This window comes from Manis javanica, unplaced genomic scaffold (genome assembly GCF_040802235.1).
Source record: "Manis javanica isolate MJ-LG unplaced genomic scaffold, MJ_LKY HiC_scaffold_35, whole genome shotgun sequence".
NCBI lineage: Eukaryota > Metazoa > Chordata > Mammalia > Pholidota > Manidae > Manis > Manis javanica.
In genome coordinates, this window is record NW_027332181.1 from 303,121 (window position 1) to 320,592 (window position 17,472).

Below are 17,472 nucleotides of genomic sequence, written 5' to 3' on the forward strand. Positions count from 1 at the left end.
CACAACTTTCACCTACGGACTTCCTTATCACTGTTCTGTTAACAACCACGCTTTCCAGCCAAGGGCAGCACTTTGTCCTGTGTTTCCTCAAGTCAACTGATTAACTTTGTTCGTGGTTAATCACCTAGAAGCCTTTAAATACTCAAGACTGCCATGGGGGTTGGAGCCACTGTCTCTTCCTCATGGCTTCCTCGTGTCTCCCCCATTATCTCTGCAACCTCAGTACCTGCATTCTTCTGGAAAGTTGTCTTTACCTCTCTATCTTGATACAGGACTTCCTTTGCACGTGAAAGGTTCATGAATGCTCTCAGTTGGGGGTCAGATATTCTTGTGGGGACAGTGAATCTTTGAAACGTTGTAGCTCCTCAGCTCTGTGAATTGAAGTGGAAAAGCAGCCATAGGTAATGTGTGAATAAGCGGACATGCTGTGTTCTGCTAAAATATTGTTTACTAGAAAAGGCAGCTGTCAGATTTTGTCCATAGTTTGCAGATTGTTTTAAACAAAAGCCATAGGCTCATACCCTTTAGCAGCACAGAGATGGAGTTCTTTCTAAAGGAAGGAAAGCAATCACAGATTTTCTGTTGGTATAAATGCAGCCAAAATCAAGTTTGCTAAGGGAATTCTTGACCCACTTGTGTATCATGGGGGCCATAACCCCATGGTAGAATTTTTGTAGGCACTAAGTGTAGAATGCCTAGCCCAGGGTAATGTTCCTTCTGAAGAAGCTATGTTAATCTTTAGGGGTGTGGTTAAGAAATTTAAATATCCTTTCTGGATAATAAGGCTTTCTTGTAACCAGGCGGCCACTATTCACAGCAATGCATATTGCAGACCTAGAAAGTGAACAGTCATTCTTATACAGGATTGTTTCTGGAGCAGAATGATCAAATACCTGATTGGTTTAAAGAAAAAAGAAAAGCAGAGCAGTGGCCGTCCTACACATGCTCCTCTCTGCTCTATGTGCAGAAAGGGCCAGGTATAGCTCACACAGCCATAGTTCACGTACCTCATAGGTATTTACAGAGGGTGGAACCTGCTGTAAGGAGCCCAGTCCTCTCCAGCCACTGCCTTTCCTACAGCTTTCCCCAGGGGGCAGTGCTGGGTGGCCCTATCCCTGCTCTGTATTTCGGAGAATAATCTTCAAGGAGCTCCTGAGAAAGGAGACATGAAAGGAATTGTGTTTTTATTATTGAATATCTGAAAATGTTTATTCTATCTTCCCATCGGAAATCTCACAATCATGTGACTTGGGAGTTTGCACATAATTCCCCCTCTGGCCCTACCTGCCTCCCTGGGCCATGCCTCATTTGGTGGGCTGCATATTTGTCCCTCTCTATCTGGGGACATGTATTTTAATTATAAAGTGTTCTTTAACAAAAATCTTCCCTTTGCTTTCCTGTTGGGGAACTCTTCCTGGTTGTATATTGTACCTTCATATGTTGGGTAAAGCAGTTTTGCTGCTGTCATAAAACCGGGGCTAAACTTTGGTTTTAGATTGGTTTGAGAAGCCTTTGGCTGCAGAGACTGGAGGGGAAGGAAAGCATAGTATATCTTAAACTTAAACTCTGGTTGAACTTGACATTAAGGTGTTTGAAATATTGGTGGGGAAGGCAATCGCTGCCTTACCTCTAGTCCCACTCCAAACAGCAACAAAATCCTGCTGGTTGAAAACTGTAAATTGTTTTTTCTACAGTAACAAAAAAGTTGAAATTAAGAAAGTAATACTGTACAAATTTAAGATAATTAAGAACTATATAGAATTTAAACTTTATATAGATTTTTTTTCCTTAATACCTGCCCTCCAACACTACCTTTGGAACTCCTGCCTCTCAAATTCACCACGTGTCTTGAAGGGAACAGTCTGGGCCACCATTCCTCATAGAATTCCAGTGGATAAAATGTCTCTTTTCTGATACCAATTACTTCACATAAATGGTATTTATTGTATATTTTTTGGTGCAGCTTCCTTAGCAATACTTTTGTAAATTCATTTCCATCTATTCTAATGATTACATGTGCTTCTGGGGAAAAAAACATTAATAGTAATGCAAAATTATGCGAAAAAATTTAGACTGCTCATAAGGAATGAAGAAGAAATTAAATGTTCCTCAACAGTTTGCCCCCCATCCTTCCATTTCACTCCCTAGAGAAAACTGAAAGGTTTCTTATGTTTCTAACCTGTTAACTACACGTGGACTCCAGTTTTGCAAGAACAGTGGCCTTTTGTGGTGGGGTTGGGGTGGGGAACAGCAGTTTTTCCTTTTCTTAGAGGAAAACCACTTGAATGGCTTTGTAAACTATGTAGAGAAACTTAGGATGTCTGCTCCAAGGCTTTAAACTACATTGTATGGCAATGAAAATTAATATTCTGTAGGAGGCAGAGTTTTATCTGTAGATGTTGCGTGGAAAGTTCTCACTGCCACAACTACTGTGGCCCACACCCCAGAATAAGTGTGAAATTTGGGTTAACAGATATTGGTTGGAACCTTCCTGGCCCTTGAGGATTTCTGCGATTTCCATTAGCTTGAGTTCTCACAGCACTCCCTGTCTTCAGGTTAAGTTTTCATACAATTGAGATGTGCAATTGCCTCCTCACAAAACACTTCCATACAGCAGCTGCCATCTCCCGTTCTTCCCATCCCTCCCACCCTTCTCTTTCCTCTGTTCTCATTTCCAATCTTCCCATCTACAGCATACCTAGCAGCTGAGCTCTTTTTAGGTATTGCTCTCAGCTTCTGGGACTTTCAGTTTTGTCAGTGATTATCAATGAATAATTACAAATAAAATGAATTCCCTTAGCGGGACTGCAGACACCAACTCCCTTGGTTACACCCGGTCCTGGGATGGTGAGACGGGAAGTCAGGGACTGAGCACTGGCAGCAGTGGCAAAGTGCAATCTTACCTGGATCTTCATCCAGGACAGTAGGTGTTAACTACGGCTAACATGGCTTTTGTTGTATGTAATGCACATCTTTGGGGAATACCCTGAACACTTAGGCGGAGATCTAGCAATACTCTAAGCTGGCGGGAGTGGGGAGTCCTACCTTTGTACAGTGAATGTTAATTTCACCTCTTCTGCAACTAGTTTTTGAAGCCAGTGGCAGGCTAGTTCTATACCTTTCTGTTGCTTGTATTGAAAATTTAACTCTCAATGCTCTCTGCCCATTTATCTGTTGGGTTCTTAACACTCCTGTCAGGGCGCATGTCCTCTTGGCCTGCATTGCTGCAGTTACCTCTACTCCCTTTCGTCTTGTGGGCTGTGACCCCAGCTGGAATTAGTAAAATTAAGTTCTGTTCATAATCTTGTCTTTCCTAGAAACACTACATTGGTCCTACTTTCCTACCTCAGCCCCCACCCAGTCAGATTCATTGCTTTTTTGAATAGGCTGATTTCCCACCACTGTATCTTGTCCAGTCTTGTCCTTCTTGAAGCCTCTATCATGTTGATCAACCAGTTTCTTTCTAATGGGACTCCTCAAGGAACTGAACTTACACAGAATCTTCCATTAATCCCATACTAAGGGAAAACAATTTTACCTTATTTCCATGAAGTATGCTTAAATTCTTGCTTCAATCAGGGCTTTCAAATCTTTTTATGGTTATATCAAATTTTTTAAAATACTGAAAAAATGTAAAATGTGTTTCTCCTTTGTTCTTAGTTCCATGAAATCAGGGAAAGAAGTGCAGACAGAGGTTCATTTAGGAGACTTGAGCTGAATCACTGAAGTTCAATACCAGAAGGTGGCATATTTTTCCCACTGAAAAGTAACTGCACTCCCCTGCTTTGAGGGCCCCCTGACATACATCATAAGAAGAAAAAGTTATACCAATTTTCTATAGAGGTTTGAAGCTTTTTGCAGTGCATACTCAGGAAGATTATTGCTGAAATGGTTTAAGGGTCTAGTGGTGAACGCAAGAGATACAGTTGAGGAAACATCTCAACCTAGCTGAGTTGTAATTGCATAGGAATGGGGTCTAAGTCATACAGGAAGGTCTCTGATAGTTCCTTATTTTATGGGTCCATATGGAATAGAGATCACTGATTCAGGAATGTCTAAATTTAAGCCTTATCTGTTTGTTTCCTAAATTTTTTGTTACCTTTTGTGTAATGCGGGATGGATTCACTCTGGTATGCAAATGGGAAAAAAGATTTCATGGCCTCATATGTGCCACTACCGTAGGCACAGGAAGAGGTAGAATAAGGTGAAGAAGAGAGGGAGAGAAATACAAAGGTGGAATAAGTTATAACTAGAAGGCTGGGCCTGGGTCCTCCATGCCTGAGATGTGGGCGGGCAGATCAGGAGGTCCTGCCCAGCTTTGCTGTCATCTGGCGCAGAGTGATCCTGTATGATCCTGTGTACTGGGAGGAGGTTTGCAGGGTTCCAAGTGCCCGTGCCCTACCCCACTATTCACAGCAAGACAATATGCAGAGAAAGATCTGGGTTCAGACTCATACTAAACTACAATATAGTTCATTAACTTTTAGTGGATATTGCAATTTGATTATCAGCAGAGAGAATGTGCTGGCATTGTTCTTCCTCTGTGCGAGGACACTAGTCAAAGCACAATCTGTACGAGGGAGCTGTGACACTGAATGTCATTTGTGGTAGTGACCTCTAATAGTGCCACATTTACGGACTATCTTCTGTGTATCTAACACTAGAATTCAGATACATATTTAGATGTTACACAAGGCAAATTTTGGCTTGCTAAAACACCGAGAGCCTACCAAGTGGCACAGTCTTAACATGAGCTCCTGTGTTCTTCATCACAACCCCAACAAATCAGAGGAACTACCCAATGCAGGCTCAGGAGGGCATGTGGATTCAGACTCAGGTCTGTGTGACTCCAGAGCCCACGGCCACACTGTGGCAGGGGCTGACCTGGGACAAAAAAATGTCTGTCACTGGAGACACTGGAGTCTGTCCTCTCCTATCTGGCAATAAGGGGAAACCCTCAGGGGAAAGTTATACTGGTCCTTTCACTTTTGTTTTCTTACCCTGGCAAGAATGAGACAGATTTCTGACAGAACTGTAATTGAAATTTTAAAGTAAAAAAAAAATTCTAAACTTTTAAGACACAATTTTTATTGAACATATATAAGATTCACCTTTACATTATTACAAATACTTTACAATAAAACATTAGTTTTTGTAAAAGAAAAGAACACATATCCTAGATTTACAGTTGTAGAGTAAAACAAAGACATATATAAATATAAAGGTCATTCTCCAAGTATTAGAACAGAATACTAATGGAATCACTTCAATAGTTTTTTCTAAAGACATTTACATGATTACCCACAACAGCATTAACTTTCAAAGGATCAAATAAATGCGTAATAGGAAGGTGATACCCCAAATTAAGATGTATTTCCAGAAAAATTGAATATATCCTAAATGTCTTCCTCTGCATGGGATTTGATCAATGACTATCAGCAGGATTTTCTTTGTTATATACATAAGATGGGCAAAGACATTTGTGAATGCGAACTGCATTGTCTGTAAATTAAAAATTCTGCCTGCTTGTGGCGTGGGGGCGGGGGTAGACTAGAGATAACCATAACCCCACATGACCATTTAAAATACACTTTGTATTTATCATGAAAAGTCACATACATAAGGGAATAATAAAGCCTTTATATCCAGAGCAGTCTCAAAACAGGGTTAATATAGGCATATTTCATCCTTTATATTTTAGACTTAATGTTTAACATCTCAGCTATTAAAATTATGCATAGTACCCATGCCAACATCCGAGTAGCAGCATAACAATTTCAACTACAGTACTTGATTCAACTACAACTGAGATGTGGGCGGGCAGATCAGGAGGTCCTGCCCAGCTTTGCTGTCATCTGGCGCAGAGTGATCCTGTATGATCCTGTGTACTGGGAGGAGGTTTGCAGGGTTCCAAGTGCCCGTGCCCTACCCCACTATTCACAGCAAGACAATATGCAGAGAAAGATCTGGGTTCAGACTCATACTAAACTCAAACTAAACTCAAACTAAGTTTTGAGTTTAAGAGAACTAAATATACCATTTAAGAGAACTAAATATAATTTCTGAACTGCCTCAGTTAAAGACCTGTTGAAATGCAACCCTGTTATATGAGTCCAATCTCTTTCAGAGCTTTATATTTACTGAAAGCCTAATACTTCAGAGTACTTAAGAAATGAAGTATTTAATATTACTGTCAGCTTGAGCTTGTAACAGTCTAGTTAGCATGGAAATCTCAAGTCTAGAATTACTCCTAGATGTTTTAATTAATACTCAATGCTACTTGAATATGTTTTGACTGGAGGATAGCTGGAGTTTTTTGCCTCCTAGCAACAAAGGGGCTAAGTGGTAGATCTCTGTGTAAGGCTGGAGGAAGGAAAAACAAGGACATACAAACAGAACAGAGAGATGCCATAGGGGGAGAACAGACCAGACCCCAAGGTCTGTGCCTTATATGGAAAGGGGACAGCTCTTCCTGAATTCCATCCTTCTGATGTGCCAACTAAGACCCAGATGTCAGCCTCCTCCTTCTTGGAAGGAAAAAGTTTCTAGTTGTCTATTTTGTCACCTTTAGCCAATCATACCTCTCCACACCCCCTAGGATAGCTTGCCCACTCCTCCCCCTCCTAACCCCTTATAAGGCCCCACCTACCTGACCGGGTGTGACTTCCCCGGCCTGTAGTACCCAGACCGCGGAACATCACCTGGGAGTGGCATTCAAATAAACTACCTGGCCCTTTGTTGCCACTCTTCGCCTGCTTATTTGGTTAAAATTTATCTTACACTCTGTGGTTCACAGTTTTCATGCAAAACAGAAGACAAAAAACATACAAAAGAACTGAACTTGGATACCATAACTCTCATAGAATTTGCTGGAATGGGACAGTGGACTTAAGGATTCTTAGTCAAGACTTTCTCAGATTATAAATACTAATCCACGTTAATTTCTATACAGAAGCCTTCAAGACCACCACAAAGGCAGGTCAACTGTCAAAGTGTAAACTGATGGCCTGGAGCCTTCTCTGTGCTTTACTACCCCTTCACATCCTCTCTGGTCTAAGTCACCTGCTGAAATCACAGAAAGTGGGCCCCCTCCTGCCTTTGTATTTCCCCCAAAACAAGGTATTTAAGACTCTTACCTGATCAAAATATATTGCTTTAAAATACCATTAAAATCTCTTTCTCTAGGATAGAATTAGAAAAAAAAAACTATTTTTTTTCACCCATCTGCAAATTCTCCAAATGGGTGATTTGAAATTTGACTTTAATATTAAAAAATGATTAAGATCTAATTTTTCAAATCTGATGTTTAAACTCAAAATGGAACCAAAAGTAGACTTGGTATTTGATACGCACATTTTTTTTTCAGTAGTTACATCATTAAGGTATAGCTACACTGTACATGTTCTAAAGAAAAAAACAGGAAATAAGGGAGGCACTTAAGCAAACATGAACAATTATTTTCAATATACTGAAATCTGATTGCAGAGTATGCCCTTGGAACACAAAACAGAGTATAACGAATCCAGACTTTCGCTGATGACAGAGGACATAGCCATTATTTTTTTTTCTTCCTAATCATTGGTTTTGTTTATTTTTTCTTGCCAGTCATTGGTTCTGTTCATTAAAATGTTTGATTTCCTATCATATGTCAAGATGTAGCTGGTGGCTGCTAAAGTTATAAAGGCATGATTTTTGTTTCTCAAAATCTCTCCATATTTTGCTTTTTAAAAATTATTCTATATCATTCTAAATACTGACAGCCAGCCTTGTATAAAGGTATGAGGCCAGGGGCAGCCAAGGACGAGTCAGACAGGCATCTCCCTGATCACAGCACCTTTTACACGTCTGGAGGAAGTCCTCACTAAACCTTGCTTACAATCCATTCTTTTATCATTTTCAAAACCGCAAAAGCATTTGCACAAGCGCCAACAAAAAAGATAGCCTAGAAATAACATTTTAAAGATAGAAAAATAGGTTTTTAAAATGTCATAAATATCTCTAAACAGTATCTTCATATCTGTGAAAAACTTTGATTTTTTTCCCTCACAATATACAGTGAATGTTATCAGTTCACTTGTTATTCACAGACAGCCAAGTCTTCACCACTTAAAATAACATTTTCCTGGGTTAGACTAAAATATTCAGTTCAATTTTTTTTACTTAACACAAATCTTAAAAATGAAGTATAATTAATGACTCAGGAAGCCCTATCTCTGAACATTCAAAATATTCTAAAATGGGGCATCATCTTTTTAAAAGTCTCAGCATCTATTTGTCATAGCAGTATTGGATTAATTTGGAATATTCAATCCAAAATGTTAACATGAACTATTCAAATTTTTCCAAACCTCCAATTTGGATATTAAAGTGTTTTCTTAATAACATATTTTTTCCCTTATTTTGGCAACATGAAAATATCCAGACCAAATTCTATTCTAACATATTATGTTTCTTGGACATCATTTTGAAAGGACTGGGAAATATTGGTTCCATAGAAACTACATTTTTCTTCAGTGACTGATTCAACAAAATTGAAACTGTCACCAGAAAAACGTTTAAGGTTTGGTTTTTCTGTTCTACTGTTAAACTGAACACAAATCAGACAGGTCTATTTTTGCCTCAAAACAACTAACTTTGATATAGTGAAGAAGAAAGCACAGTATCTGATCGTGGGGGGGCTGAAATAGAAGACCACAGGCCCATGTCAGTGATGTCAAGCAGCTGCCCCAGGTCTTTTTATCTACTACCTCCTTGGAATAATACTCAGTTTCAGATAAGTCTTAACATAGAAAAGGCCTCTCTGTTTCTGATCAAATCACAAATTTCTTCCTGTTTTTCTGAATTTTGACTCCTAAAACCAGCAGATATTAATTCAGTTAGTTAAAATAGCTCTTATGTTAAGGTGCCTTATGGTTGCCTAACATTTTAAATATTAAACTTATTCTGAATTTCTTATATAGTGCTAATGGGAGTTCGGCAGCTCACCTAGCATCAACAGGTAACAGTACATACTGCATAAAAAGGGCATTAGACCCATTCACGTGTCTCAGACTTAAACACACACATTATTCAAGTTATGACTGATGTGTTTATAATTAAACATTTTACTTGTTAAATTGTAGTATAACATTTTCCCAAAGCACAAACACCCATACTTTATATCGGTTATTGCATCAAAAAGTTAAACTTAGTACAATACTGTAGGTAGTATAATATGGAAGCTTTCCTTAACAGGAATTCTAACTATCTTGACAGAATTTATAGGGTTTAAACATAAAATTTAAGTAAGTGGAGCCCAACTCTGTTGAGCACCACTATTACAGGTCTTACATGTCACACATCAGGGTTACACTTGGAGGGTGTTCTTCTCCCCACCAGGATGTCTGAAAGAAAAAGCAGGCCTTTCCTTATCATGTGCAGTGACCACAGAGGCCGTGTCCCTCTAAATGCACACAGCACATGCCTTGACACCACCATGCCGGTATTTCCTTTGGTGAGTGGGGAAGGATGGGCTCTTTCAGGGAAGAAATCAATGTCGGCTTTCCTCTTGATAGATGAACATACTTGATTTTTAATAGGTCCATTTTCTCATAAGTGCTTGAATAAAGTACCTTGGTAGCTCAATTGCTCCACATCATAAACCCACAGCGAAGCTTCAGTTCACCAGCTTGACTTCTAGCGTTTGATCACCACTTGTTCATAAGCTCCAGATCCTGCCCTAAAACATTAGGAAAAAAAGTCAAAATTTTGAGCTGTAGTGTTTGAAATTGTTTTAGTTAACTTTGCCCTCAAAGAGTGCAGTAGGTATTTTCTAAGAGATTTTATTTCTGGCAGATAGGGTATAAAGAAAGATATCACAGGGTTTAAAGCAATCACTTACAGAAAATACTTGAAATATTAAATATTTATAAATGCACTGAGCCCTGATCCTCTGACACTTATTCCCACAACAGTCACTTACTGTTTCCTAAATCTCAACCTGTCAACACACTGTGGCAAGAAATCTCTTGTTCAAACATGTTTATATATAAGTCCTAAAATCAGTCACCCAAGAGCAGATGTGCTCTGGCAGTTTATCAGCCTTGCTCTTAGTTAATGGATGATAGTTCTTAGGTGGAAAAGTTGTGTGGCATCTTAACGTACTTTCCCGGAAAGTGTGAGATTCTTTTAGTCAACATGCAAATGTCTTTATACGGGGTCAAAAATGTAAATTACACCTGTGTAATGTAGATTTAAAGGAGAAATGATCTTGAAGAGGGGTGTTTTTTTTCACTGGCTTGGTTTGGCAGACTGGTGTCCCTCCAATCTGTTCTCCCCTTCTTTATGACTTAGCTGGGCACCAGTGCTTGGTGAGAGAGCATGTTTCTAAACCCCTGTATAGACAGGTATCGCCGTGTGACTAAGCCTCCGCCCATGGAATGTGAGTGGAGATGTGTCCACTTCTGCCTTACTTGCTTAAAGAGAAATGCTTGCCTTAGATTGGTAGCAGTCTGACTTTGACGATGCAGGTAAGGAGGATGGGGAAGGACAAAATGGAGGGTAGCTAGGTCAGTGCATCACCTTTTGAGGCAAAGTGGTCCCACTGTCTGGCCATTGTACTTTTGGTTATCTTTGTTCCTAGCAGCTTAGCCTTTGTCCTGACGTGCTAGGTACTGACTGCATTCCATTAATGAAATATGCCGAATTCTAAAAAACTTTAAATTGGCAAGCTTTGTGAATAAAGTACTTAGAGTTATTTAAACGGCCTCATCAGCAGTTTGTTATTGCTGATGCACCTAATACCTTAGTCCTATGTTACAATGGAATGAACCCATGTTCCCTTCATTGTTCTTGGTCTGGGAAGATAAAGGTTTTCTTTAAAAACACAGTGTTTTTTTGATGGCAGCTGGATTTATTTTTGGATGAGAATCATTCTACCCTTCTCTGACCCCTTGTGACTGATAAGGAGGAGAGTGGAAGTGATGGTGCTATGTGCAGAGGGAGGGATTACTGCTTACAGGTGGGTACCACTAGGTACCTGTCTCCTCCGGTGCCAAGATGTCAGGGGCTACTACCAGGCATTTCATTCGGAGTATGCCAGAGAGAAGTAAGACCGGAAGCAACCGCCACGACTCATTTCTTTCTTTAATGGAATTTTAAGAGGAAATTATAAAAAATGGAAGTTAGGTGGTAGTGGTAACCAGCCCACCATGGACTGAAAAAGACTTCTCAGTTGATTGTTCAGACTCCTGTTCTTACAGATTCTTCCTGCAGGAGAAACAGGAACATCCTCAACAGAACACCAGTGAGCACCCATCCATAGCCACAAATAACCAGAATCTGAAGGAGCCCTGGTGAGCGCCACTGCACACTGGCTTTTAAAATGCCCCCAAATGGTTCTGCTTTAGGCAGTGGTGGAGTTACAGGAACCAGACTTTCTCTCCTGCTTTAAATAACTAGAACACTCTATAGGATATATAGAAAAACAGTTTTCACACACTGGCCAACAGGCAGAGAAGGGAAATAAATGAAGAGAGTCAGGCATTGTCCTGGCTTCTTCCTGAAGCAGTTTCCTCCAGGATCACCTCAGCCCACAGCACAGGGAGGGAGAATTCAAACACAGCCAGGGCTCTTTCTGAGAGCTTAGCAAGGTTGGGGGCTAGGATCTGTAGGTTAGGATACCAGAAGGAGGGGTAGTGGAAAATAACTGAGGGAGAATTTGATGGGACTGTAAACCCACAGATTCCGGAGGCTCAATGGACCCTAAGCAAAGTAAACACAAAGAGAAACACACCAAGGCACATAAAAACCAAACTACTAAGGACATGGGATAAAGAGAAAGTCTCAAAAGCAGCTAGAAATGAAAGATAAATTACACAGAAAGAAATAAAAACAAAAATGAAAGTAGACTTACAGTCAGAAATTAAATGTCCTGAAGGTAAGCAAGGTTAAGCAGCCCTGAGCTGGCCAGGCCATATGCCGCACACTTAAAATGGATCACTGCAGATAGTCCTGCCCAGGTCCCTACCACTTCACTTGTCTGCTCTCTGCATTCTCCTGGGTTCCCTTTCGACGAAGGCACTATGGTCCTGTGCCTCTTATGCGCCCCAAGTAAATGATTCTGGTGCTGCTCATAGAATAGGCCTAGTGCTAACTCATTAGCTTCTATGGTGGATACCCAGTAGTTATGGAAAGCCTATGTGTACAAATACTGTGCTAGGCACATTAACTAGATTAATCTCCACAATAACTTTGCAAGATCAATGTTTAATTAGAGAACATAAAGTACTTGAGCGTTTACTGCATGCCAGATTTTGTTGTGAGCCTTTACACATCTTACCTCATTTAATTTAAACCGTGTAACTCCTATGAGATGTATTATTTTATCACCCAGGAAACTGAGGCAGAGAGAAGTGAAATAACTTACCAATGTCACACAGCTGGTAAGTCGTGGAGCCTGGGACTGAACCCACCTAACCCAGCCCCAGAGCCTGCGTTGTTAACACCAGTGATTCAGTTATCTTTTTGGTGGCAAGTGAGATATGTAATTTGCCAGGACCATGGCTAAGCTGGGTCATGATGGCTAAGGTAGGAATGAAGCCCAGGTCTGACTCCATGGCTCATTCTCTGATGCTCCTCAGCCTCTCTGTGGCATCTAACATTAATCATCTACTTCAGCTCCTAATTATTACTTTTTCTTGGATTGGGTGATGATTATTCATTTGGGAAAAGGTAGGGGCCAGAATGCTTTTCTTAGCTGCATAAATGCCTTCATATCTCAGTTCTCGATTCTCTCTCAACTAGAAGTTATCTTTCTTTCCTCTGAATAACAGCAGTACAAATAGCTAGCATATGTTGAGAGCTTTCTGTGTCAGGCACTATGTTAAATACTTCACATAAATTATCTAACTTAATCTTCACAAATATCCTGTGAGTTAGGTAAATTTATTTATCACTCCCACTTTACAGGTGAGGAAAACAAACTTATAGAGGTTAACAACATCAGTAAAATAAATGGGGAAAGAGTTACTACTTGATCCTAAGCAGTGTGATGAGACAGCTCATGCTTCTGAGCATTTACTATTTTGGTTCATTTTGGGGTCCTCTACCTAAACTAATACTAGCTACTGAATATATTACAGCATTTACCCTTTACAACAACCCCATGATTATCACCACTTTTCAACAGAGGTAGCTGAAATTCCACTGAAAGTAAGTGATTTTACCTAGGCCCCAAAAGTGATCTGGCTAAGATGTGAACCCAAGTCTCTTCAACTCAAAAACACATGTTCCCTCTACCCTCCTTATCATTGTCTTCATAAATGTTACTTTTCTACCTGTCTCTGCTACTAGTCTGTCCTTGCTCCAAACTACCCTCTACTTTATGGCCAGTTACTTTTTAAAAATGCCAATCTGATAGATCACTTCCCTCCTAAGGAATGGCCAAACTGTATACATGGTAAAGGATAAACTCTGTTATGGTGGCAGAGGCCCTGACAACCTGGCTTCAGAACACTTGCCAACTTCATGTCCCACAGCTCCCTTCCACATACACCTCTCCTCAGAAAAACCTGTTTGTTTCTTGGCAATTCTCTGAGTACGTTATATTATGCATTAACCAGTAAGAACAATGGTCAAGAACAATGAATGAGCTTTGGACTCTGAGAGATTATATTGAATCTTGGTTTTATCACTTAGTTTTAAGGCCTTGGGCAAACTGCCTCAACCTCTTTGAATCTGTTGTTTCTTCTTTTTAAAAAGCAGTAGGAGTACGTTGTGGGTATTCAAAGAGGCAGTGTAAGAACTGAGTGAAACATCTATGTGCTCGGCACATAAGTAAATGCTCAATAAGTGCTATCTGTTATTTTGTGTATTTATTATCATATAATTGTTATGCCTCTAGGTTCACTCTATTTGTTCCTACCACCAGGAATATTTGTCTTCCTTCCATATCCCCATTTATTTTTTATTCTCCCAAAGACTCTGAAGTGCCAATTCCTCTAGGAAGCTTTCTCTGGGTGAGGTCCCATTTATGTTCTCTGAGTTTACTCTACTTTGTGTTATAGTACATACCATACTATCACAAATTTTAGTTTATACATTTTAAATTTATAGTTCATAAATATGTGGTTTTAGTTACATAGATTTAGTGTATAATAATATAAATAATAGTTTGTCTATTCCACCTGATAGAAAGTCAGATAATAAATATTTTAGTCTTGATGATCAAATGGTCCTATTGTACTACTCAATTCTGTTCTTCTAGCATCAAAGCAGCCAGAGACGATAGATAAACAGGCGTTGTTGTGCTCCAATAAAACACTACTTACAAAAACAGGCAGTGGGCTAACTTGGCCTGTGGGTTGTAGTCTGCCATCCCCATGTGCTAGACCACACAGGTTGGTCCAATAGATAGTTTCTGAATTTAATGAGTGGATAAGACACTGAAATTTAGTGAAAGTTCTAAATTGGGTTTACATCCTCTATAAACCCCTTTTCAAATTAATCCTCATAGCATCTTTATATGTCCCTCTCTTACCTACCTATCACATCTGATTGTAGCTAGTTGTTGATGTATCCTTCAGGCCCTGCATGTGCTGGACAAATGAGAGGTACTCAATACAATGAGAATTGGTAGAAGTGAATTAAAAATTCTTTCAGGTTTTGAGATGAGAGAATAAAGTATCTGTCGGACCAAGGGGGCTCCTGACGCAACTCTGACTCACTCTGGAACTCTACATAAATATTACCTGGAAAGTGCGTATCAGGGGAACACAGCAAGTCACTTTGGATGTGATACTAATAACTAATATCAAACACACTGCAAACAAACATTCTTCTCCCACACCACAGAGTGGGGAAGCTGGGAAGTGATCAGAATTCCCTGGCATCTGTGCCCACTACTATTTGCTGCAGAGCTGGGAGTCAGAACAGTAAGTCTGGCAGGTGCCTTTTCTTCACCTGAATCTGAATAATGGCCAAAAGGATGTTTGGTTTTCCTGATTTTCCTTAGTATGTGTGTTAGACACTAGTGAGGTGGAGAAAGGGCTAGTACCAGAAAGCTTAATATCAGTGTGTGTTGCTGAATGGCTGTGCGACTGCTCATAACAGATAAGATCACTGACTGAGAATGTGATTTTGCTTTGCTCTTTCTAAAATATAAGACTAAGAACTGTTTTCTAAATGTCCTTTTTATATTGTATCTCCAATGCTCTTCTGGTCTTCTAGTAATATATTCTAAAGATATATCTACAGAAATCAACCAGTAAACTTACGTAATTTCAAACATACTCAGAATAAGGAAAACTAAGAATACCCTAAGAGCTGTAACTTTTCACACAGAACTACTAACATTTGTGTTTTCTAGCCTCAGTCTAATACAAACCTTGTAACCTTCATCTTCTACACATGAACATTTAAAAGAGAAAGTTTGTTATTTATTTAGTAAGATACTATTTGGACTACATACCTATTTGGAAGATGGTGACTACCAAAGGTCGTCCTTCCCCCAGGACCCACAAAGAGTCTCAGTCCTTCTTCTGCAATGCATATTTCAAACAGTTCTTACAGGTGCAAATCAAATAATACTCATATTGCACTAATTCATGTTTTGTACATTTTCATAATAAATTCATTATTTTACCTTTCAGTTTTATTGCAGAGATAAAAAACTTTAAAGAGCTACATGAGTGTTTTAAAGCACGCAATTTAAAAGATATCCTAGTAGTTCTCACCAACTCTCCTAGAGCTATTTTTCTTAAAACTAAGGAAGAAGATAGCTCCTCTTACAAATTTGCACAAGTAAGGTTTAATTATTTCTCCTTATGATCAGTTACATAATGAAACCAAGCCCATTGTTAACTGCTCACTATTGACACCAGCATGAACAATTATACCTTTCAAATTGGTGGCATGTAAATTTTCAGTTGCAGTGAAATTGCTAAGGAGGGAATGAAGGTTCTGTTATTCACTATCATTTCAAGATTACCATCCAACCCTACAAATTACAATAGTGACTTCAAATACTTATGTCTAAGTATGACAAGGCAGATATAGATATCATAAGGTATATAAACATGGTTGACATTGATAGAATTAAAAAATACAAGCTTTCTTTAAAATTGATCTTGTAAAATTTAAGTTCATTCTTTTCCAAATTGAATACCCACTTTAGAAAAATATGAACTACACAGTTATCTTCAGATTTTTATGGGCATGAAATTTATTTTACAAATGTGTAACGGTATCATGATGTACCAACTCTTTACTGCTGACTAATGGATTACACATACATATTCTTAAATTATATGCACACCTTCTGCACTGGAGTCCAGGCTGAAGTCTTGACTTTGTAATATTTTCTCCACAATGTCATCTGCATCCACTCTGGTGTCATCAACTCGCTTCAGCTGAGATTCTACAGAATCTTGTTTCACTGGGCATCTTTGAAAATAATTTTTAAAAATTTCTTCCTTGTTATGAAAACAAAGTTTTTCCCATCATTTATACAAAGACCAAAGGGATACCTGTTGAGTGTTTCTGAAGCTGAATCTTCTCTACCAACTGTGTCAAAATTTGGTTCAGCTATTTTTTGCTCAATTTCATCACATGGCTCTAGATTACTTTCAATTCCTGTTGATGTACTTCCCTCTGAGGTATTTCTCCTGTGGCAGAGCTCAGAGAAACTAGATGACCGAGAGTGGCATGTGCTATACCCTGTCAGAGAAAGTCACTTTGGATGTGATACTAATAACTAATATCAAACACACTGCAAACAAACATTCTTCTCCCACACCACAGTCATTTCAAGTCCCTTGAGGGCAATAAATATCTAAGGAATTCAATTTCACTTTTAGGCTCTACCTGATACTTTTGACTGCTGGCTTGCATAGCTTGATGTTCTAGAATGTCCATAGGCACCAATTTCATCTGGAACAGAGGCACTCTTTGCTGAAAGATCTGCAATATGTAATAACATAATGTTACTATAACTGCCAGCATGTCAATAGCCAATTTGTATTCTAACCTGTGGACTTAATGAACTGCCAAATTCATTATCAAGAAAAATAAGTTACGAAGTGAAAGAGATCCCTTTAAATCAGTGCAATGTAAATAACTGTGTTGCAATGGTATATAATTTAGTTTATTGAAAAACTATAGTATTTTTCATATGACTTAACTGTATTTTTCATAAGATTTACTACCTTAAGTAAAATGATTTCAGTTTTTATGTTCAGTATTTCTTCAATAAAAATGATTAAAATCTGTTCTTATAAACTCTCAAAAAATTACCAGGTTTTGTGTGTTTTTGAGGAAATCTTGCTCTCAAAAATCCATTACAGCAGTAAACTAAAGAGTGCTTTGTTACTTTAATGTTAGTATTGCTAGTGCTGGGCTGTAGTTTCTGCAAATGTCTGTAATTTAAATCAACACAGCATGGGATGTAGCACTGAGAATAAAAGTTCTTGAAAAATTGATTATAGTATTCAGTTT

The 17,472-nt window shown here is 38.9% G+C and overlaps 1 protein-coding gene across 1 annotated transcript in view; it reads right to left on the bottom strand.

The window, feature by feature from the left end:
* Window positions 1-5,071: 5,071 nt before the first annotated feature.
* EEIG2 (EEIG family member 2) overlaps window positions 5,072-17,472 on the bottom strand; it is a 68,299-nt gene continuing 55,898 nt past the window's right edge. The window contains exons 7-11 of the mRNA XM_037001589.2: window positions 16,843-16,938; window positions 16,506-16,695; window positions 16,295-16,422; window positions 15,449-15,518; window positions 5,072-9,718 (exon numbers count right to left, since the gene is read on the bottom strand). Coding sequence (XP_036857484.1) covers window positions 9,676-9,718; window positions 15,449-15,518; window positions 16,295-16,422; window positions 16,506-16,695; window positions 16,843-16,938 — 527 coding nt within the window. The 3' untranslated portion in view covers window positions 5,072-9,675. The remainder of the gene's footprint in view (window positions 9,719-15,448; window positions 15,519-16,294; window positions 16,423-16,505; window positions 16,696-16,842; window positions 16,939-17,472) is intronic.